This window comes from Bombina bombina, chromosome 3, assembly GCF_027579735.1.
Source record: "Bombina bombina isolate aBomBom1 chromosome 3, aBomBom1.pri, whole genome shotgun sequence".
NCBI lineage: Eukaryota > Metazoa > Chordata > Amphibia > Anura > Bombinatoridae > Bombina > Bombina bombina.
In genome coordinates, this window is record NC_069501.1 from 826,230,944 (window position 1) to 826,255,703 (window position 24,760).

The 24,760-nt window shown below is 36.6% G+C and overlaps 1 protein-coding gene across 1 annotated transcript in view; it reads right to left on the reverse strand.

The window, feature by feature from the left end:
* NAXD (NAD(P)HX dehydratase) overlaps positions 1–24,760 on the reverse strand; it is a 249,637-nt gene that overhangs the window by 223,257 nt on the left and 1,620 nt on the right. The window contains exon 2 of the mRNA XM_053705470.1: positions 21,489–22,529. Coding sequence (XP_053561445.1) covers positions 21,489–22,098 — 610 coding nt within the window. The 5' untranslated portion in view covers positions 22,099–22,529. The remainder of the gene's footprint in view (positions 1–21,488; positions 22,530–24,760) is intronic.

Consider the following 24,760-nt stretch of genomic DNA (forward strand, 5'->3'; position numbering starts at 1 on the left):
ACTGATCACACATAACAGAAGAAATATGTAATAAAAAAAAAAAATATATATATATATATATATATATATATATATATATATATATATATGTGTGTGTGTGTGTGTGTGTGTGTGTGTATATATATGTAAAAAGTATATGTAAAAGTTACACTCATAACAGTCTGAAAAAAAAAAAATGGGGAAAAAAAAAAATAAGGCATCAAAGATGTGGCCTCAGGCATTACAAAAAGAAAAGAAAAACAAAAAAGGCTGCAAAGGGCTTTAACAGATACTACATACACGTGTATGTGTGTACATATGTATATTTGTTTCACATTCCAGTGTTCTTCACTTATATATAGGACTGGATAAATTAAGAGGGCCATTATAGTGATAAAATTATATTACTGGCAACAATGCCATTCTGTGCCCCAAAAAAGACCCAGAGGCTGATAAAATCAACAGCACTAGTTGCACAGCTGGGTCATGCAACTACTCTGCTGATTGGATCAGCTGCAGCTTCCGCTCAGGACCAGCAGTATTCTTTTTTTTTTTTTTTTTTTTTTTTAACCCTTTTATGGGGAGGGTTAAACAATATAATGGCCCTTTAATGTATCTAGAGCTCTAGCATGTAAATCTACTCTAATTACATATTATTTCAATAATAGTTAGAAGCAAAACATCCACTATATTTAACAACAACAAAGGATATCTAATAATAATCAGTAAATAGCCTCTTAGCAACTAAAACATTTTTTAATTTTTTTTCCAGCTATAATGAAAACATGGCCTGTTGGGCATACTCGAGGACCACGATTGAGAAACACCGTTCTAATGAACTAGATCCTGGTTACTCAATAGCCGAGCCACAGTCCAGTACTGGGCGTTAACAGCCCTCCTGGTGGGACGTGACCTGAAATGCCTCCACTGCGAGCTGTGACAGGCCTGCCGCTACACATTTAAATACTGGGTAGGCCTGTGCACATATAGCGGCAGTTCAGTGGGAGGACGGTGTGGGATAATGAGCATATAGGACTGGACCTGGGCACCACAGTTTAGTGATACCAATGTGTGATAGATATATATATATATATATATATATATATATATATTTTTTTTTTTTTATTCCCACAATTACACCAATGCATTACCAACATACATATAATTTACCAGGCCTTGAGTTAATTTGGGTTGAGAACTACTGAACTAGAGCATGTCATTTTTCAATTATTAAGGCCGTTTTATAACAATAATAAGAATTTTTAATTCAATATGACCAACATTTTATTTGTATTGCAGGGTGGATTTGATTTCTATCACAAATTTAAATAACTAGTCAGTAAGACAGATTTAAATAATTGTTTTCATTTTTAGAATTACTTTTCAGATTATTTTTCCAGTTATATCAGACCATTATTAATTGAGTTATAAATTATTAGATATTCATATAAATCATTGAAATTAATTAAAATTATTTGGAGGTCAACAATCTCCAGTTTAATTAGTTAATCATTCATATTTGATCAACTTTTCAACTGTACTTTATTTGTAGAAGAAACATAATTATTACCTTAATTTAAAATTGTTTTATTTAACTTAAACAATAACATTTAATTTGTAATGCTTGCCCCTCACTCCTCACACTCAGGTCCTTGTGCAGATCTATTTAACTCCAAACAATTTTCTATTTAGTGAGCTTTTTTAAACTTAGTATGGGTTGATTCTGTGTACGTAGATTTGCATAGGTGCAATTGCATTAAAGGGACCTTAAAGTAAAAATTAAACTTATGATTCAGAAAGAACATGCCATTTTTAACAATTTTCCAATTTACTTCTCATCTAATTTGTTTTGTTCACTTGGTATCCATTGTTGAAAAGCATACATAATAATGCCCAACTGTGAGCTAGCTGCTTGTCACCCAATGTGTTCAGCTAGGTCCCAGTAGAGCATTGCTCTCCTTCAACAAAGGATATCAAGAGAATGAAGCATAGAAGTTAATGTAAAGGTTATTTATCCTGAAATATAGAATAGTTTTGAATTATATGGCAAGATGTTGTATATTCATGGCTGTAATGTTTACATTTTTTGGTAAATTAATTCTATTAATCCATTCACAATGTCATACTCTCCCAGGCATTCTTGACAGATTATTTTGGGCAATTTTTATATCTTGAAGATATCACATATTGATTTAGCAGTTCTCAAAACTGTGAATGTGTCTGCAGAAATAACATGCCGCTTATTCACAGAAAAAAAAAAATGTTATAAAATGAACATACACAGAGTTGATAAATAGACCTAGACCTTAAAGGGACATAATCATGAAAGAAAACTTTTGGGTTTCAGATAGAGCATGTTAGTTAATTTCAGATTATTATAAATGTATCTATAGTGATTGGCTCACTAGGTGTGTTCAGCTAGCTGCCAGTAGTGCAGTGATGTTCCTTCAGCAATGGATAACAAGAGAATTAAGCATTTTTTTATAATAGAAGTAAATTGGAAAGTTGGTTTAAATTGTATGTTCTACCCGAATCATGAAAGATAGTTTTATGGTTTCCAGCACCTTTAAAATGGACAGTCAATTCAAAATTAAACTTTCCCAATTCAGATAGTTCGTGCATTTTTAAACAACTATTATCATCAAATTTGCTTTGTTCTCTTGGTATTCTTTGTTAAAAGCTAAACCTAAGTAGTCTCATATGGCATTTTCTAAGCCCTTGAAGACTGCCTCTTATCTCAGTTTTTCACAGCTAGACAGCACAAGTTCATGGGTGTCATAACATTGTGCTTACTCCCATGGAGTTATTGATGAGTAAGCTTGGCCATGCATGCATGCATGCTTGATTTGAACTTTATCTGAATTTTTGTTAACAAGTGGAATATTGAATAAATCTACCATTTGGAGCTTAATAGTGGTGCACCAATTAAAAATACACTCTATAGCCGGCTTTAGCTAGACATGTGAGTGGCCATCAGGAGTTATATGGGGTTTTTTTTTATTGTTTTTTTTGTTTGTTTTTTTTTAGATATGTGGTATATATATGTTTATTCTATATTAAAATTTGCCTTTTGTAAAATTTAGCAAATGTCCTTCATTTATTAACACATCAGTTTGCTGGTAACTAGACTTTGTAGGGTTCTTACTGGAACACCTCTCTTTCTTGTATATTTTGAAATTGTCTTCTAGTTTTGCACCTGTTAAACATTACTCATTAATAGAATAGAGCTTTGGTGAGCAAACTAAACTAAAGTCTTGTTATTTGTTTTGTTTTTGAGTCAGCACTGACTGGCTAAAATGCAAGACTGTCAAAGGAACTGAGATAAGGGGGCACTCTACAGAGGCTTAGCCTTTAGGTAATCACAGAGGTTAAAAGTATATTAATATAACAATGTTGGTTATGCAAAACTGGGGAATGGGTAATAAAGGGATTATCTATATTTTTAAACAATTCAGGTAGACTATCCCTTTAAATTACTTTCCTAACCAATAGGTTTAGTAGTGTAGGTTAAGGGCTACTTACAAGCAGAATTTATTTGGGTAAACTTTAAACATTCCGTTGATATTCATCTGATTAAAGAAGCTTTCCAGACACACCACATAAAAGAATACCTATGGCCATAGCGGATAAAAGGGACAGGAAACCCCAACATTTTCTTTCATGATTTGGATAGAATATACCATTTTAAACAACTTTCCAATTAACTTCCATTATCAAATTTGCTTTGTTCTCTTGTTATCCTTTTCTGAAGGAACCGCATTGCACTACTGGCAGCAGCCAAACACAAAAGACAAATGTGTGCAGGCACCAATTAGCAGCAGCTCCCACTAGTGTAGGATATGTGCGTATTCTTTTTCAACAAGGGATACCAAGAAAACAAAGCACATTTGAAAATAGAAGTTTATTTAAAAGTGTCTTAAAATGGCATGCTGTATCGGAATCATGCAAGTTTAATTTTGACTTTCCTATACTGTTAAATTAGCCAACAATCAGCAAGCGCTACCTAGGTGCTGAACGAAAAATGGGCCGGCTCCTAAGCTTACATTCCTGCTTTTCAAATAAAGATACAAAGAGAACGAAGAAAAAATTAATAGGAGTAAATTAGAAAGTTTCTTCAAAAAAACTTGCAAGTTCTATATGAATCATGAAAGAAAAAAAAGTCATACGGCACTCACACAATAGTTTTTTTTGTAGCTTGAGCACCGAATGGAGAACAGTCAAAACGGGTAGCTCACAAAAATAAAATAACTTTTGAAGTGGCCAGCCCCAACGCGGGGTATTTGACCAGCATGGCTAGATTAAAATGTAAGCTACAGTGCATCCTCATAAAAAGTAATCAATTAAACTCCATCTAAAATATCATTTAGATTCCAGATCTGATTTTAAAACATGTAAAGTTTACCATCACTTTAATTATGTTATTCTGTCTTTTCTTAAAGTTTGTCATCAAATTATATTTTGTCCAAAGAAAAAACACCATTATTGCTGTGACAAAGTACATTTGCACTTCTGTGGTTTCTGTCAGTTGCAGTAGACATTTTACCTATCATTACTCCATATAAAAGCTCAGTCAACATACTGGATAAAAGTTGTATTGGGATAAAAAAATATTGGACACCATTATGGGAGGGGACTTTAACCTAACGATGAACCCCATAATAGATAACTCCAATTCCACCTCACCGGGTAATTCATCAGGTAAAGGCACATTTGAAGGATCTCGCCTTACACGACGCATGGAGGGTGTTGTATCCTGATAGGAAGGAGTATACTTTTTATTCTAATCCACATCATAGATACTCACGGATCGATTATTTCCTGATAGATGTCACCAATTTAACTAGAGTTACACGGTTAAAGATCCTCCCGAACTCATAGTCTGACCACTCCATGGTCAGCTGTGAATTTAACTGGCCACATGTCCCTTGTAGACAATACACTTGGCGGTTGGACGAAAGCCTTTTAGAAGATCCAGTCCATTACCAACAAGTCGAAAAGATAATGAGTGACTATTTTAACATTAATACAAATTTAAATCCTACCTTAGACATTAGATCTTTATGGGAGGCACATAAGACAGTAATAAGAGGGGAAATTATTAGCATACAGTCTTTCCAGGCCAAACAAACTCATAAGGCTCTTAACGACGCTCTCCATCTATTAGAGGCTTTAGAGCAGTGCTTGACGAATATGTTCAAAAATTAGGAGCCAGTAAGAATATTAAGGAGCCAGACAGTTGGATTTGTATATAGATATATGGAGAATACCCCAAAAAGTTAGGAGCCAGGGGTAAAATTCTAGGAGCCAGTGGCTCCCAGGCTCCTGGGTTTGTCGAGCCCTGCTTTAGAGGGACAGAGAGGTTCAGGGAATTCGGATCCTGGACTGCAACAAAAAAAAATAGAAGATTGTAGGATTTCAATTAATTCAATGATGGGTAAAGAATGCAAACTAAGAGCGCTTAAATTAAGACAGAAATATTATGAGGGGGACAATAAATGCGGCTCTATCCTAGCCAGGAAATTAAAAAGGAAAATTAATAGGAATTATATCCTTTCACTTAGCAACAGTCAAAACAAGGAGGTACATACCTCGGATCAGATAGCAGAAGCATTCAGAAGGTATTATGAACAACTATATAATTTAGAGAACGATTTAGGTAACCCTTCAGACCAAAATAGGTTCGTTCAAGAATACCCGAGTAACATCTCCCTACCCCAAATAACGCCAGATCAGAATAAAACGCTCAAAGCCCCAATAACTTTTGGGGAGGTTAAAGAAGTAATCGCCCAACAAGGCCTCAGGGCCAGATGGCTTCACTAATGGCTATCTTAAAAAATTCAGAGACACATTGATCCCTCACATGTTGACCCTTTTTAATCATATTTCTGAGATCTCCCCCTTTTCGGAACGGAGTGTAGAAGCTTATATAACTGTGCTTCCAAAACAAGGCAAACCCCCAGATAGACCGAATATTTCCGCCCAATTTCATTACTAAATTCAGATCTGAAAATTTACTCTAAAATATTGGCAAAAAGGCTAAGCATGATACTACCGTTTCTGATAGATAATGATCAAGTGGGCTTTATACACGCGCGGGAGGCAAAAGACAACACAGTTAGGGCTCTTCATCTTATTAATTATATACAGGGCAACCTCCACTGACGCGGAGAAAGCTTTCGACCGCGTCAGTTGGCTTTTTCTACGTCAGGCACTCCAGGGATTTGGAGTATGTGACACATTTATATAAAAAAATCATGGCCCTGTACACGTCCCCCACAGCCAAAGTCAGAGTGAATGGGATCTTCTCTGAAGTATTTTATATTTCCAATGGAACTCGACAGGGGTGCCCATTGTCACCCCTGTTGTTTGCATGCGTAATAGAAATTTTGGCAGTAAAGATTAGATCAAATGGAAGGATAGAGACTGAACATAATACATTGCTATATGCTGACAATGTTCTGTTTTTCTTAACCTCACCAGTCGAGTCGATTCCCCAGTTGTTAGAGGAACTTGACGACTTTCATGTTGCAGCTAATTTCCCGATTAATAAAAATAAATCCAAAATGCTCCCCCTACAGTGTGAGACTCCCCTATTAGAGCAAATACAGAGCATTTGTCAGTTTCGACTCCAGAGACATAGTTTAAAATATCTGGGAATCATGTTAGCTCCGACTGTTCAGGATAGATTTACGTTTAACTATACACCATTACAGAAAACTCTAGTAACAGACATGTCTTCATGGCGCTCCCGGCATATTACATGGCTAGGTAGAATAAATTTGGTAAAAATGAATGTACTGCCCCGCATATTATGTGTTTCAGACCCTGCCCATCCCCCTACCTCTAAATTTCTTATCCAACTTACAAAACGCAATGTTTGAGTTTATTTGGGAAAGAAGAAAGGCAAGGATAAACAAAAAGCTAATGTGTATACATATCAAAGACGGTGGCCTGGGGGTCCCCAATTTAAAAGGATACAGACAGGCAGTCTTTCTGCAGAGGATAGTGGACTGGTTCACGAACTATGAACACGACTTAACGGAACAGAGACACTTGGGGGCGCTGTGCTGGCAGAGACAGACGACTTTATCAAATAACATTAATCGACATGCTCCTATTTTAGAAACCATCAAGATATGGGACAGGATTCTAGTCAAGTACCCACACATATCATCCAGGTTTTCCCCGTTGACTCCTCTCTCAGATAATGTAGACTTTACATCAGGGGCAGGCTTGATTAGACAACACCAAAATACACAAAATCATAGAGTCTTAATGATGGTGCATATGGCAAATGAACAGCACCTAAATACGAGTAAAGATCTGATAGATGAAGGGTTTTTTATTTTTAATAACTGGTTTGTTTTACGACAATGCCACTCTTACATATATAAACACAAAGAGAGAAACAATTTCCTAAGATCATTAACTCCATTCGAAACGTTGTGTAGATCAGCCTCCCCCACCAGAAGAACCCTTTCCCTCACATACTCCATGCTTCAAGCAGTACAACTAACTACATAGATAGCTGGGAGAAAGAACTTGAGATGGAGCTGACACACAAAGATAGATTACAAATCTTTTCCTCCATAACTAAAGTGTCTGCATCCAGCAAAATGATTGAGTTAAATTTTAAATTGATTCAGCGGTGGTATCTTACTCCTGTTAGGATCCATAAATTATTTTCCTCATGTAGCGAGAAGTGCTGGAGATGTGGGGAACAGCTGGGGACCATGTCACATATTTGGTGGACCTGTCCCCCAATTGCAAAAGTATGGGCAGAAATTGCGAGAGAGATGTCAAAAATGGTGGGCGTTACCCTAATACTGGATCCACGTATCTGGTTATTTAATATTACCCCGAACAAACTCCCTAAGGATAGGAGGAACTTAATTTTCATTGGCAGAAGCAGCACAAAACAATGGGTGGCTAGGAATTGGAAGAGCAGATTAACACCAAGCATAGCTCAGTGGCTACACACCTTTAGTCAGATACTAGAACTGGAAGAATACACATACATTATTAATAAAAGATTGGACACATATGCTCTGATGAAGGCACAATGGGAAGATTACATAAACTCTAGAGCTCAAACCGCACAGTTAGTGAATAGTGCTTAAACGTATATGATGATTCGGTAACTTGAAACAGTTTGCACTCCAACAAATTGAAACTGAAATGGAAACTCTGAGATTGTCATGTGATTACTAAATGTTAAGGTGATAGCATGTTTTTTTGTTGTTATTTTATTAATTTGTTTATATATTGATAGCAGTAGTCAAAACATGGTTTTGATGTATTCTATACTTGGCAAATATTTGACTCATGTCTAAACATCTTGTACTCTGCCTTTATATTTTTCAATAAACTGCTTTTTAAAAAAAAAAATAAAAAAAAAATTGGACACCATTAACTGCACCAAACAATATTGTGGGGGCTGCAGGGAAATCTTAACAGGAAATTTAACCCCAGATCACCACCTGCCCAACTCAGAAATATAGGATCAAACCTGAATAAATGTTCATGCCCTAGAACCATTATCTCAACTCATGGTATTTGTATCCACAGAGGGAGGATGATACAACTTAAAAGAAATTGAAAAGCATTAGATATCTTTCTATTACACATATTCACGTGGCACTCTTACAATCCTCCATAGCCAAATATTAACCAAATCCTGCCACTCTTGTAACATATTTTTTTCCTCTTGATGCTGCTACAAAACATTTGACAAGCAATCCCTAGCCTAAACACACTTTAGAGCAGAGCCCTCCTCTCCCTGTTTCAACCTGTAACTCTATACAAGTGCAGAATATTATGTGCCTGCAGCTCCAACAATGTTATTACTGACTCCTATTTGGACTATTCTGCTGTATAGGTTTATAGAAATTACTTTATTGGCTACTAAAACTGAGGTTGACTCCACAATATTCTGGCTGGCTACTAAGCTTCATCTACATTTGTCAACCCCCAAACTATAAAGGCAGGCAACAGTGTATTGGCAAGGAATTGTTACAAACTGTACACTCTGTTATATAAAAAAAACATTCCTGCAAGCATGTTGTAGATTTCTATTTAACCTCCAAAATCAGAGTCCTGGAACTGAATCTCAAAACTTTCCATTAAACCCAATACCATTCCAGGCCCACACAAGGTATCATTTATGTATGAAATGCAGGATATATACACTATACAGACAATATCACAAAAAGCACCAGTTCTGACTAATCATTTTGTTTAGTCTGTCCTTTTTGAAGGGACATGAAAAATGTTTTCTCCAATGATTCAGATAGAGTGTACAATTTTATTACAAGACCAGAGACTCCTATTTTTTGCATTCGCATTCTCTTTCTTTACTACTCAATGCAGCTTTTAAAAGTAACAGAATTACATAACATATTAAAACAGCATAGAAAACAGATAACCACAATAAGTAGCTAAAGAGAGAGCTAACTTATAACTCCAAGAAAAAAAGTGACCAATCAGAGAAGGAATAGTGTCCATAAACTGCCCAATAAGCAGCCAATCCTCTTTCTTTTTGCTGCTCAGCCAGAGATAAGTATTCAAATAATTGTCTCCAATAAAGATTACATTTTTTATCCTGTATACTATTTTACGTTTAATAATTTTTTCCTTTATATATTAAGAACTGTTGGTTTATTAATCCTGCTTTATTTATACAGCTTTTAGCTTTCTCCATTTAAATTTCCTTTTGCCTCCGTTTTTTGGTAATTTTTCCCTTGGCCATTTGCTATCATTTTATAACCTTTCAGGTTCTTTCCTATCCTGTTTTCCTTATTTGCACCCCCCCTTGTTTCATTACCTCATTTTAATCCGTTTTTATTCAATTGTATTTAGCTCCTCTCCATTTCCTCTGCTGAGTGCTCAGGTCGCCATTTTGTGGGCTGGACTTCCTATTCCCGCCCTCTCATTGCTGAAGTGACTTTCCTGTCTGTCTCAGCTAATTTCTCCTCAGATCGGTAACATTTGTTGCCATTGCTTCTCAATACAAATTGTATATTAGAAGATAAATTAACTGTGTTAGGTTGCCATCTTCTGGATAACTTTAGTTTTAAAATAAGTTTTAACAAACGAACTGTTTATATATATTTAACTGTTAAACGTCATTATTAGATTAATTCAAAGTTACTTATTATTATATCTTATGCAAGAAATTATTTATAGTTAAGTTTTAAAGAAAACTTGGTTAACTTTTAGTATTTATAATTTATAAAAAATTTATATTTGATAATGTCTGAAAATGCAGAGGGTACTCCTCCTTTAACAGCACAAACTGTGCAGACAATGATTGACTCCTCAATGAATAATCTTTTTAATAAAATGTCTTCTTTAATGGGCATTCAAGAATCAAAAAAGTGTTTAAAGAGAAAAAATCCCTCTTTATCTGTAATTACAAGTAAAAAACTTGTCGCAAAGTCTCGTCAGCGCTTATCTGACACCACAATTCCTTGCAGCAAGGGAACAAAAACTGCTGCCTATAGAACCCTAAATCCCAGGGGTGTCCAAATGGGAGATAATACTGTAAGTCCAAAGTTAAGAGAATATACAATATGTTGAAAAATCATCTTCTGATGATAATAATTCTGAGGATGGTAGTTATACTGATATTAACTCAGATTCTATTTATGAAGACTCAGAAAACTTAGATTATACCCCTGCTACTAAAAAACATAAAAAAGATGCATAAGAAATTAAGAGATTTTATTGAGGAGGAGTCTGAATTCACGGATTGTCTGGGTAATCCAAGATTTAATCCTGACGAGCTTCACCATCCCCGCTCTGCGGAATGGTGCCCCTCTATCGGGGTAGCAAAATTTATTGATTTCCAATTAAGAAAACCCTTAAAGAAGCAGTCCCGTAATAAAATGAGGGCAGAATGCCCTCGCCCCTTGCTCCCAAAAAATGCATCAATTACCCCTGAGGTGGATCCTAAAATCCTCAAGTTTATTGGGGCCCCAGGTTATAAAGTTAAAAAAGGGATTGACCGTTCCTGGAAAATATGTCAGGACAAATTGTTAGATTCCACAGGTCCTCTGACCAAGTTATTTGAATTAGCAGAACAGGGTGTTGCAGAAGACTCCCCCCTTGACCCATATGTTGTCAGAGAGTGGGTCCAAAGGCTTTTATGTTTTATAGGTAACACAAATGTTGCCATGACGTTAGAGAGACGTCGTAAAATATTACGAAAGATCGATCCAAAAATATCAGATTTTAATTCCAATGAGATTCCCCCAGATGATAATGGGTTGTTATTTGGTGACTCTTATTTAAAAGAGCTTAATCAATATGTGAATACTTTTTCAAACCTCAGCAAGGTTAAAACTTCTGTAAAAAAGATTTTCTACCCAAATCAGGGTTTCTCTGACAGGGCCGGGAGAGGCAGAGGCCGCTTTCCCGGCCGTCAACCATTCCTATCCAGGTCTCATTATAACCAATCCCATCAACCCTATTATCCTTCCCAATATCAGCCTTAATTCAACAGAGGTTTCCAAGAACCTTCTACCTCAGCAACCTTCTTCCCAACAAGGGGACGCCCTTGGAACCAAAGAGGCTTTAGGGGTAGATCAAGAGCAAGACAAGCTCCAGGTAAGATTATTGGTTCCTTCTCAAATCCTTTTTTCCCAAAACAAAATTGGTGGCAGAATTGCTTTGTTTGCCCAAAATTGGACATCAATCACTTCCGACCCTTGGGTTCTTCAAGCGGTGACAGGAATTTACATAGAGTTTATTTCCCTTCCTATTCAAATAAAATTTCCACAACCAATTCATTTTTCCCAAAAAGACAAAATTCTGGTTCAAAACGAAATTTCCTCCCTTTTCTCCAAAAAAGCTATCCTTCCGGTCCCTCATCCTCAATTTTTATTTAAGCAATCTTTTTCTTGTCAAAAAGAAAAACAACCAATTCAGGCCGGTCATAAATCTGAAATCCTTAAATGCTTATGTTGTTTACCACCATTTCAAGATGGAGGGCATTCATTTATTAAGAGAATGCCTAAGAGAAAACGATTGGCTAGTCCGTTTAGATCTCACAGACGCTTATTTGACCGTGCCAATCGCTCAGGAGCACTGGAAATTTTTAACTTTCCGCTGGGAAGATCAATTTTGGAATTTCACTTGTCTTCCCTTCGGCCTATCCTCGGCTCCTTGGATATTCACAAAATTACTCAAACCTGTGATAGCTTGGTTAAGACTTCGAGGTGTTCGTCTTATCATTTATTTAGACGACATCCTCATTATGGACCAGAATTTTCTCTCACTCCAAAAACATCCCTCTTCCACAATCTCCCTTTTAGAATCTCTAGGTTTCATAGTAAACAAACAGAAATCAGTTTTAGCTCCTACCAAATCTTTAATTTTCCTAGGTTTCAAAATAGATACAACCCTTTCCACTTTGAGTCTCCCTTTAGACAAAGTGAAGAATATAAAGAAAGAAATTTCCAAAACCTTATCCAAAGAGTCAGTTCCCATCAGAACTATAGCCAGGATAGTAGGGTTACTTTCAGCCTCTATTCAGGCTATATTTCCTGCCCCTCTCCATTATCGCGAACTTCAAAGATTGAAGATTCTTCATTTAAGAAAAGGTTTTTCCTATTCTCATTTGATTCCCATTTCTCCAGAAGCGAAAGAAGAACTTTCCTGGTGGCTTTCTCATTTAGATGCCTGGAATGGAAGAGCCATTTTTGGCAAAACTCCAGATTTCATCATCGAATCAGATGCCAGTCTTTTAGGCTGGGGAGCTCGCTGCGGTCCTTCCATCACAGGTGGCAAGTGGACTCTGGAGGAGAAACGTTTTCATATAAATTGTTTAGAATTATTGGCTGGCTCGTTTGCAGTCAAGAGTTTTGCAAAGTCTTCTTCTCCAGTCTCTATTCTGCTACGTATGGACAATATTTCTGCGGTGCAGTATCTCAATCGTTTGGGAGGCACCAAGTCCAGGGACCTGTCCAACATCACCAAGGATTTTATACATCTTTGTTTGGACAGGAACATTTCAGTCAGAGCAGAATATATTCCGGGACAATCGAATTCGGTCGCGGATTGGGGATCTCGTCATTTGACAGATTTCAGCGATTGGAAATTGGACAGGAGTCTTTTTCTCTGTCTCCAATCTCTCAGGGGTCCCTTTTGTTTGGATCTTTTTGCATCCAGGACCAATTTTCAGATCCTTCCTTATTTCAGCTGGCGCCCGGACCCAGAAGCAGCGGCCATAGATGCTTTTCTCCATCCATGGCCGCGTCAGGGGGTTTACGCGTTCCCTCCCTTTTCGATGATTCGAGGACAATTTCAATTGTCCGCAGGGATCTCCTTCGCCTAATGATTGTGACCCCCTTTTGGCCGACACAGTCATGGTATCCATCCCTTTTGGAGATGTCCATCGATCTCCCGATTCTTCTGCCTTGTCTTCCTCATCTTCTTACAGATCCGGAAGGCAATTATCACGATCTAGCCCTTCAAGGTTCTCTTCTCCTAATAGCATGGACGATATCAGGGGACCCTGGGCTCTCCGAGGCCTTTCGGCTGGAGCAAGATCCCTCATTCAGGAATCTTGGGCCCCAGGTACTTGTAGATGCTACTTTGCCGCTTGGTCTAAATGGTCTAGCTGGTGCTTGCAAAGGAATCTGGATCCCCTTTCTTCGGATTTAACTGACATCATTAATTATTTATCTCACCTTTTTGACCTAGGTTTAGCTTATAGAACTATAAATGTTCATCGTTCTGCTATTTCTGCTAGGCATAATTTGATTAATAATGTTTTGGTCGGTAAACATCCTTTAGTTTGTAGGATCCTCAAAGCCATGAGATTAAAACGACCTCCAGTCCCTAAACATGAATTTTTCTGGGATGTGGATTTAATTTTTTCACTGCTTAAATCTTGGCCACATAATGCTTCATTATCTTTTAAACAACTCACAGCTAAACTCGCTACACTTCTTTGTCTAATCTCTTTCAGAAGGGTTTCTGATATTAAAGCCCTAGATTGGAATGCTAAACATTTCTCTCCAGAGGGTGTTACCTTCTTCATCTCTCGAAGAACTAAAACCCTTTCAACATCTATCTTCTATCCTTACCTTCCCTCTGAACCTTCCCTCTGTGTGGTGGAATGTTTGAAATCTTACGAATCCAAAACTTTACCTTTTAGGAAACCTTCTAACAGTCAACTTCTAATATCTTTCGTTCCTCCTCATGCTGCTGTATCCTCTACTTTCATAGCGAGATGGGTTAAATGGGTTATGAAGGAAGCTGGGGTTGATATTTCTTTCTCAGCTCATTCAGTTAGAGGTTCTGCTGCTTCCAAAGCCTTTTTGAAATCTGCCCCGCTTCAGCGGATTTTGGATGCGGCAGATTGGTCTTCAGACTCTACTTTTAAGCAATTTTATTTCAGACCCATTCAACATGCCTCGCTTAACTTATTTTCTTGAATAGTTTATTTTAATATGCTTTAAACTTGCAAAAAATAGGAGTCTCTGGTCTTGTAATAAAATTCCGATTATCCTAATATTTTGAAGGTATAATCTTGATTTTATTAAAGACACAGAGACGAGTATTTTCCCACCTCAAGTATATATGATACCCTCCCGTTAAGAATTTTATATTATTATTACTTGTTTTTCGACAGTTTCCATCTGAGAGAAATCCCTTTCTGATGTCGGGATTTTTACCTTCTATTCAAGAGAATGTTCATCTCACAAGTTCACCTGGATCCAAGTCATCTTCTGCAATCAAGTTCTTATTTTCCAAGTTTCTCTTCAATCAAATTTTCAACAGTTATACATTTGTTTGGGACTTTTTGGACTGTTAGTTCTAAAAAAAATTCCTTTTGTGAGCATCAATCAAGAAAGAGGAGGATTGGCTGCTTATTGGACAGTTTATGGACACTATTCCTTCTCCGATTTTTTCTTGGAGTTATAAGTTAGCTCTCTCTTTAGCTACTTATTGTGGTTATCTGTTTTCTATGCTGTTTTAATATGTTATGTCATTCTGTTACTTTTAAAAGCTGCATTGAGTAGTAAAGAAAGAGAATGCAAAAAATACTCGTCTCTGTGTCTTTAATAAAATCTAGATTATACCTTCAAAATATTAGGATAATTGGAATTTTAAAAAGCTTTCTAATATACTTCTATAATCAAATTTTCATTTTCTTGATCTCCTTTGTGGAAAAGCAGGTAGGTAGGCTCAGGAGCACCAGTCTGTGTGGAGCACTATATGGCAACAGTTTTGCAAGAAAGCTTTTAACAATGTTATACATTGTGCAAACACTGCTGCCATCTAGTGCTCAAAACTGATACTATATACTTCTTCAGACACAAGGATGCCTCCTACCTAGGTATTCTCTTCAACAAAGAAGATAGACAAGGTAAATTTAATGATAGTGCGCTATGTGAATAATGAAAGTCTTAAACATAAATCTAAGTAACTAGGGAGGCAAATTTCCTATTTCAAGGTGTGTGTGTGTGTGTGTGTGTGTGTGTGTGTGTAAAAAAATATTTTGCCCATCTGCACATTATTTACATGATCTCTCAAACAAGGCATTCATTAAGTTGTTTAAATACTTAAAGGGACATTCCAGCCAAATTTGGAATCCATGTGGATGCGTTTTAGTTTTGAATATAAGCATTTTTGTAATATAAATGTATTAGCAAAAATGCTTCTAATAAAAGCTATAGCCATTTCAAAAGTATTTAATTATGCACCGTGCACCAGCATTTTAAATACAGCACTTGCTCAGAGAGCCTAAGATGCTTGTACCATCTGGTAATGACTAATTTGTTAATTTCTGACATGATACAAGCCCCACTGGGGCTATGGGCAGCTACAGCATTTAAAATACTGGTGCACTGAGAATATCTAACTATGTTTCGCATAAATGTGCAGAGAAAAATACAGTGATAACTATTACTAGAAGTTTTTTTGCCAATATGTTTCTTTTCAAAGAGGCAATTCATCTATGTGCATTTATATTTTGACCGGAATGTCCCTTTAAGTTTATATACTTTAGTGAGATCAAATTAAAATGGACAGTTTACCCTATTTTTTTCTCCCTTTTTTAATTTTTTGTATGAGTCAGCACCGATTGGCTAAAATGCAAGACTGTCAAAAGAACTGAGATAAGGGGACACTCTACAGAGGCTTAGCCACAAGGTAATCACAGAGGTTAAAAGTATATTAATATAAAAGGTAATAAAGGGATCATCTATATTTTTAAAAACAGCAATTCAAGTAGACTACCCCTGTAATTACTTTCCTAACGAATATGTTTAGTAGTGTAGGTCAAGGGCTACTATCAAGCAGGAAAAATAAATGTAAAAAAAAAAAAAATATATATGATGTCTAGAGCACATTACAAGGCACACACACATTATATATATATATATATATATATATATATATATATATATATATATATATATATATATATATATATATATATATATATATATATATATATACATATATATACATATATATACACACACACACAGGGAGTGCAGAATTATTAGGCAAATTAGTATTTTGACCACATCATCCTCTTTATGCATGTTGTCTTACTCCAAGCTGTATAGGCTCAAAAGGAAATACAGCTGCAGCTAGGTACATATACAAACATAGCATTGGAAAAGGATACAAAACATCCTAATAAGTTAGTAAATTTACTTTTTTACACTGTAGCTAATAAAATGTTTATTTTTATTTACCAAATTCATTTCTCTGTGCATCAAATGGACAATAAACAAAAGAAACTAATATTCTATACTCTCTTCAAAATATGAAAGAAAGGCTGCACTCTCCAGGTTAAAGTAAATGTCAAGTTTGATGAATCAGTGCCCGGTTTTTAAAAACCCTATTAAAAACAGGGGCACTTTCATTCATCAAACTTTACATTTCACTCATTTTGTTAAAATACTTACCTTTTAATCTTGAAAGCCGCTCCAGCGATTCCCCCGTCTGTTTCAAGCCTCTTCATATGTCAAAAATGTTGAATCCGGCTTCCTCCATTCACGGGGTTGCCTTAGGCAATGATTCCCCTGAGGGGAAGCCGTGATTGGAGGATGCCGTATTCGTCATTGCTGACATATGAAGTGATGAGCGGCAGGAGGGGGAAGCGCTGGAGCGGCTTTAAAGATTAAAAGGTATTTTAACAAAACAAGTGAAATGTAAAGTATGATGAATGTAAGTGCCCGTGTTTTTAAAAACCGGGCACTGATTCATAAAACTTGACATTCACTTTAAGGTATAAATTAGCTAAAAACAGCTGCCATCCTATCCTCTATTCGCTTAAAGGGACATGAAGTCCTAAAGGTTTTTTTTAATGATTCAGATAGACCATACAACCTTCCAATGTACTACTACAGGGAGTGCAGAATTATTAGGCAAATGAGTATTTTGACCACATCATCCTCTTTATGCATGTTGTCTTACTCCAAGCTGTATAGGCTCGAAAGCCTACTACCAATTAAGCATATTAGGTGATGTGCATCTCTGTAATGAGAAGGGGTGTGGTCTAATGACATCAACACCCTATATCAGGTGTGCATAATTATTAGGCAACTTCCTTTCCTTTGGCAAAATGGGTCAAAAGAAGGACTTGACAGGCTCAGAAAAGTCAAAAATAGTGAGATATCTTGCAGAGGGATGTAGCACTCTTAAAATTGCAAAGCTTCTGAAGCGTGATCATCGAACAATCAAGCATTTCATTCAAAATAGTCAACAGGGTCGCAAGAAGCGTGTGGAAAAACCAAGGCGCAAAATAACTGCCCATGAACTGAGAAAAGTCAAGCGTGCAGCTGCCAAGATGCCACTTGCCACCAGTTTGGCCATATTTCAGAGCTGCAACATCACTGGAGTGCCCAAAAGCACAAGGTGTGCAATACTCAGAGACATGGCCAAGGTAAGAAAGGCTGAAAGATGACCACCACTGAACAAGACACACAAGCTGAAACGTCAAGACTGGGCCAAGAAATATCTCAAGACTGATTTTTCTAAGCTTTTATGGACTGATGAAATGAGAGTGAGTCTTGATGGGCCAGATGGATGGGCTCGTGGCTGGATTGGTAAAGGGCAGAGAGCTCCAGTCCGACTCAGACGCCAGCAAGGTGGAGGTGGAGTACTGGTTTGGGCTGGTATCATCAAAGATGAGCTTGTGGGGCGTTTTCGGGTTGAGGATGGAGTCAAGCTCAACTCCCAGTCCTACTGCCAGTTTCTGGAAGACAACTTCTTCAAGCAGTGGTACAGGAAGAAGAAGTCTGCATCCTTCAAGAAAAACATGATTTTCATGCAGGACAATGCCCCATCACACGCGTCCAAGTACTCCACAGCGTGGCTGGCAAGAAAGGGTATAAAAGAAGAAAATCTAATGACATGGCCTCCTTGTTCACCTGATTTGAACCACATTGAGAACCTGTGGTCCATCATCAAATGTGAGATTTACAAGGAGGGAAAACAGTACACCTCTCTGAACAGTGTCTGGGAGGCTGTGGTTGCTGCTGCACGCAATGTTGATGGTGAACAGATCAAAACACTGACAGAATCCATGGATGGCAGGCTATTGAGTGTCCTTGCAAAGAAAGGTGGCTATATTGGTCACTGATTTGTTTTTGTTTTGTTTTTGAATGTCAGAAATGTATATTTGTGAATGTTGAGATGTTATATTGGTTTCACTGGTAAAAATAAATAATTGAAATGGGTATATATTTGTTTTTTGTTAAGTTGCCTAATAATTATGCACAGTAACAGTCACCTGCACACACAGATATCCCCCTAAAATAGCTAAAAATAAAAACAAACTAAAAACTACTTCCAAAATATTCAGCTTTGATATTAATGAGTTTTTGGGTTCATTGAGAACATGGTTGTTGTTCAATAATAAAATTAATCCTCAAAAATACAACTTGCCTAATAATTCTGCACTCCCTGTATATACATATACACACACACACGTATAACTCAAATTATTATTTTTTCATTATTCAGATAGAGAATACAATTTTAAACATTACAATTTACTTATTTTATCTAATTTACTTCATTCTTCATGTAACTTTTTTTTAAGAAATAGCAATGCACATGGGTGAGCCAACACCACGAGACATCTATATGCAGCCACCAATCCACAGCTCCTGACCCTATTTAGATATGCTTTTCAAAAAATGATATCAATAGAATGAAGCAAATTAGATAGTAGAAGTAAATTGGACAGTTTAAAAAAACTGCATTCGCTTTCTGAATCATTAAAACATTTTGGGTTTTGTGTACATTTAAGTCCTAATGTAGCGATCATGATAGTTTTAAAGTTCTACTTTTAGGGTCAATTTATAATGGGGAGGGTTAAAATATTAGTCCTATTTTTTTAGGGGTTACATACTGTATGTAAATATTAATGTCTGTGCATGCAAACATTTTAGGTTTAAGACTTTTTAATGGAGCGAGAAAGTGCAATTTTTTTAACATTTCCCCTCACTTTCAGATAGATTATTTCTGTTAGGGAAACAGATAGGAACTAGAAATGTTCACAGATATAAGCAATATATGGTAGTAAATTGTGTTTCAGAATCTTGATCATTACATTAGGAGTATCCTGAGCTGAGATATTGAGGTTTCAGTTAACATCTATATAAATTTGTTGTGCACCATAACACAAAGATGGCTGCCATGGTTAAATCATGTAAAATAAAAATTAAAAATATATTTATTTTTTTTAAATGGTGGCTTTTCCATACAAATACATAAAGGTGATCAAGTGATCAAACACAATTATGAAAAGTAAAAATGGTCAAGTAATCAACTTGACAATTATTGAACCAGTTCAGCTGGATTGAGCCCTTTATATCAGCATTTGAAAAAGCTGGTTTTGCCTGTGGTATCCCTACCTATATTGAAACTTTTATAACTAAAAGGGACAATCTACTGTAAAAGTGGTTTCCCCTTAATGACTTGTTATACCAGCTGCAGAGTATAAAATGTATGAGAAATTGTTTGGTTATATTTCAAAGAGATCAGGCAACCTTATCTTATTTCTCAAATGCTTCCTTTCTTCTCTCTGTCTCTATACAATACTAAGAATGAACAATTGAAAAATAACATTTAACAACTTTATCCTCTTCCACTGCGCACAGTACATTGTCCCTTTGCACACAGATTAAAGTGATGGTAAATCCAAGCGTATAACAAATGCTACGATTTACCATCACTAAAAAAAGTTTCAGTCAGTGTTTACGAAAAAAATTAATGGTGTTTAATGGGGCATGAAACCCAAAATGTTCTTTCATGTTTTGGGTTGAACATACAATTTTAAACAACTTTCCAGTTTAATTTAATTATCAAAGTTGCTTAATTCTCTTGGTATCATTTGTTGAAGGAGCAGCAATGCACTACTGGTTTCTAACTGAACACATGGGTGAGCCAATGACAATCTGTATATATATATATATATATGCAGCCACCAATCAGCAGCTAGAACCTAGGTTCTTTGCTGCTCCTGAGCTTATAACACAATGAAGGTGAAGACCGTTCACAGTAGTAGCATGTACATACCCCTTACAGTTCTGTGGAAACTAACTGGTTAAAAGATCCAATCTTTATTATTATTAGTGATTGTTTGGTGACTGTGTATTGGGCCATTGAGGATCTTTTTTGCAATAACCCTTAACTAGTGGATATATGGGTGTCTTTAACAAGCAATGCTCCTGAACTTACCTAGATAAACCTTTCAGCAAAGGATAGCAAGAGAAGGAAGTAAATTAAATAATAGAAGTAAAGTGGAAAGTTGTTTAACATTGTAAGCTCTGACTAAATCATGAAAGAAAAAATATATATGGGTTTCATGTCCCTTTAACTCACCCTGTAAGGCAAGTATATAGCTAACTCAGTGTCTCCGGCCACCCACAGCGCTCTTCTCCAATGAAGTGAAGTTTCCACCTCTAAGCAAATTAGCAGTGCTAGGATGTAAGTTGACACGCACGTCTATTGGTTTAGAGCAGGGCTCGACAAACCCAGGAGCCTATGAGCCACTGGCTCCTAACTTTTTGGGTTATTCCCCATATATCTATATACAAATCCCACTGTCTGGCTCCTAAATATTCTTACTGGCGCCTAAATTTTAAACAGATTTGTCAAGCACTGGTTTAGAGGTCTAAACGTCACCTCATTGAAGAAAGCGCTGTGCCATGGGTGGCTGGAGGAGCAGAGTTAGCGATACTTGTCTCACAGGGTGAGTTTATCAGGGTTTTTTGGTAAACGATGACAAACTAAGGTTTATTTTTTAGTGATAGTAAATCCTACCTTTAGTTATACGATTAAATGTATTACCATTGTGTGCTACCCTGACTTTCTTGTGAGCATCTTACAGAACTGTAAGCTAGAAATGATCAGTGCAAGATAACTTAGAAAACATAAATTGTAAACTTTACATTATATGCAATATATACAATCATCTCAGGTTGTGGTATATTCAGTACTGCGATATATAATATTGTAAAATGAAACGTACTGACCTTCACTGGGGGGCAAGGGGATAGCAAAGCTGGATCCATCCTCAACTTTGATAGAGTGTTCAGCGTAGCAGGAGGAGCCCTCCCCTGAGTCCTCGGTAAAGTCTTGCGATGACTCTGGGCCCCCTTCCGCAGAGTTAGGGGGCTCCTCGTCTTCCTCTAGCTCCTCCTCCTCCTCAGCATCCCCCGGCATCTCTTCTCTGCAGGGGGCCTCGGGATGCAGAAGTAAAATACCTGGAGGATCCTGCAGGGCTGCGCAGTTTTGATCCCCACTGGAGGCCGGGGCAGGACGGTTGCTAAGAATCCGGTCCATTTCATCATAGTAGCGGCAAATCTTACGGGCGTGGCCATTCTTTTTGAAGCCCTCCCGGGCCTGATAATACTGGCGCTTCAACCCCTTAATGCGGATGCGACATTGCTCCGGGGTGCGCTCAAAACCCAAGTCGCTCAGGCGGCCAGCGACGTCCCGATACACGTGGCTGTTACGGAAATTACCATCCAGGGCAGACTGCACGTCCGCCTCCCCCCAAATATCCAGCAGGGCTCGGGTCTCCATGTCCGACCACAGGAAGCCCCGGGTGTTGGTGATTAATCGCCGCATACATACAGACATCCCGAATGTTAACGAATCACACAGAAATGTCGCGGAGTTGCTGCTTATACGCCCGAAGCAGCCTCTCTCACAAGCAGCATCCTATACCAGTTCTCACACTGCCCGGCCCCTGGCAAGAGAGCGCAGAGTTGCTATGCAGGTTATCAGCTGCACTGTCAGCAGGGTCTCCGGACACGGTTGTCATCTCCCATATTCATGCTTGGATTCACATGTAACATAAACTGTGTACCCGACAGTCCAGGAGCAGAACAGTACGTCACTGGATTTACAATCCAAAGGAACCAGCGCTGTCCGTTATCAATAAAGCTTTGGTCATTGATCAAGAAAAAAAAAACAACAAAAGAGATGACAGGAAGCGTTAGAATCAAGTCAGAATGTTAGTAGCCACTCTGACGGGCACACAACGTCACGCGCATCGTCCGACTTGTTTGCTGTAACAAATTAATAAAGCTTTTCAATACAAATCGAAAACGCTACAGTGCAACATAATACACTTACATGATTTTATAAAGTAATGCATGGGCCTATATATATAATTTATTTTTTAACAAGTTCCCTGTCCTCAACTATAGAGGCTTGTACGTTAGCATCAATAAATTTTACAACCTTTACATAATATAAGGGGAGGGAATAGTATTTTCCAATTTCAGAACTTTCTATCTAGTGTGATGAAACTTTGATAATTGTGTGTATATTATATATATATATATATATATATATATATATATATATATATATATATATATATATATATATATATATATATATATATATATATAAAATAGAGTGTTTTTTTGGGGGGGTGTACTTAAAACAGTAACAGTCTGAAAAATAAACCATTTGTAATTAAGATGTGAAATGTTAGATTATTTTTTCTTTTTTTTACTTTTCATTAAAGGGATATAAAAGTGAAAGATATTACATTTCCATGATTCAGAAAGAGCATGCAAAAAGACTTTTCAATTTGCTTCTGTTTCCAAATGTAATTTGATAATTTGATAAAAATAAAAAGCTGCAAAAGGAACCGAGTTATACATAGACAATAAAAGGCTGCTTTTGGCAATCATTAATATTTACTGTCTAGTTGACCTTAAAGGGACATAAAAGTCAAAATGAAACTTTCATAATTCAGACAGAACATGCAAGTTAAACTTTACTATGTACTTCTGTTATCAAATGTAATTAATTGTTGTATTGGTATCTTTTTTGAAATGCATACATAAGCTAAATGAGCAGCATATGCACTACTGGGAGCTAGCTGGTGATTGGTGGCTACACATAGCCTCTTGTCATTGATTCAACATGTGTGTTCAGATAGTATCTAGTAGTGCATTGCTGCCTTCGTTGCTAACTAACTGGGGGTTAAGCATATACAAGCAACAGTGCGATAATAAAATGTTCTAATAGACTGCAGCATTTTCATTTTACACTTAAAATCCATTTAACTGTCCCATTAATAGTTTAGTGTTTATAATGTGACATAACTACATTACATGTTAGAGATGAGAAATGTAAGCTGGTTGCAAATTTCTCAGCCCTATCTTATTTTTCAGTTTGTAGCATTATTTTAGTGATCCATAGAGTGATCTAAAGAACAGACCTCAAATAGTGTATCACACAATCCCATAGCGTGACTTCAAAGCTTTGTAAGATTGTGTGTCTTACATATAATTGCGTTTCTTCTCAAACATATTGGGATAATTAGCAGGAGGCAATGGTGAAGACCACATTTTTGTAACATCTGTAAAGTTTATTAAAATATACAAAACTCATCAGAGATTAAAATAAGGGAAACTTTAATCTAGGCCTTCTAGGGCATTTTATGGTTTTAAAATGATATAAAGCAGATCACAACAAACTCAGTTCTCTAAAACCCTCTGGTCTGGCAATATTATCTAAGAAGTCTTGTAAATACTGTGAGCAGTCCCACAAAGTAATTTAGAGATGCACATTTTACATTGAAAACTGTTTATCTAGTTATTATGGCTCTGTATGTGAAGGAAATAGATTAACATCCTTTTTACAGCAAGCAAATTGGAAAGTTGTTTAAAACTTCTATCAATTCCATTTAAAGGGATACTAAACCCAGATTTTTTTCTTTAGCGATTCAGATAGAGCAATTTTAAGCAGCTTTCTAACTTACTCCTATAATCAATTTTTCTTTGTTCTCTTGCTATCTTTATTTAAAAAGCAGGAATGTAAAGCTTACGAGCCAGCCTATTTCAGGTTCAGCACCCTGGATTGTGCTTGCTTATTGGTGGCTACATTTAGCCACCAATAAGAAAGCATAACCCAGGTTCTGAACCAAAAATGGGCCGGCTCCTAAGCTTTACATTCCTGCTTTTTAAATAAAGATAGCAAGAGAACGAAGAAAAATTGATAATAGGAGTAAATTAGAAAGTTGCTTAAAATTGCATGCTCTATCCGAATCATAAAAAAATGGATTTAGTATCCCTTTAAGTTTAATTTTGACTTTACTGTCCCTTTAATTTGTTGTAACAAAATGATATGGCTTGGTTGATATGTTATTCTGCAACATCATAACAAATGTATTGTAATTGTTTGAGCATTATATTTTGTTAAAATTAAAGGGATTAGACAGAGCATATCATTTTAAATATCTTCCCAATTTCCTCATATTATCAATTTTACTTAATTCTCT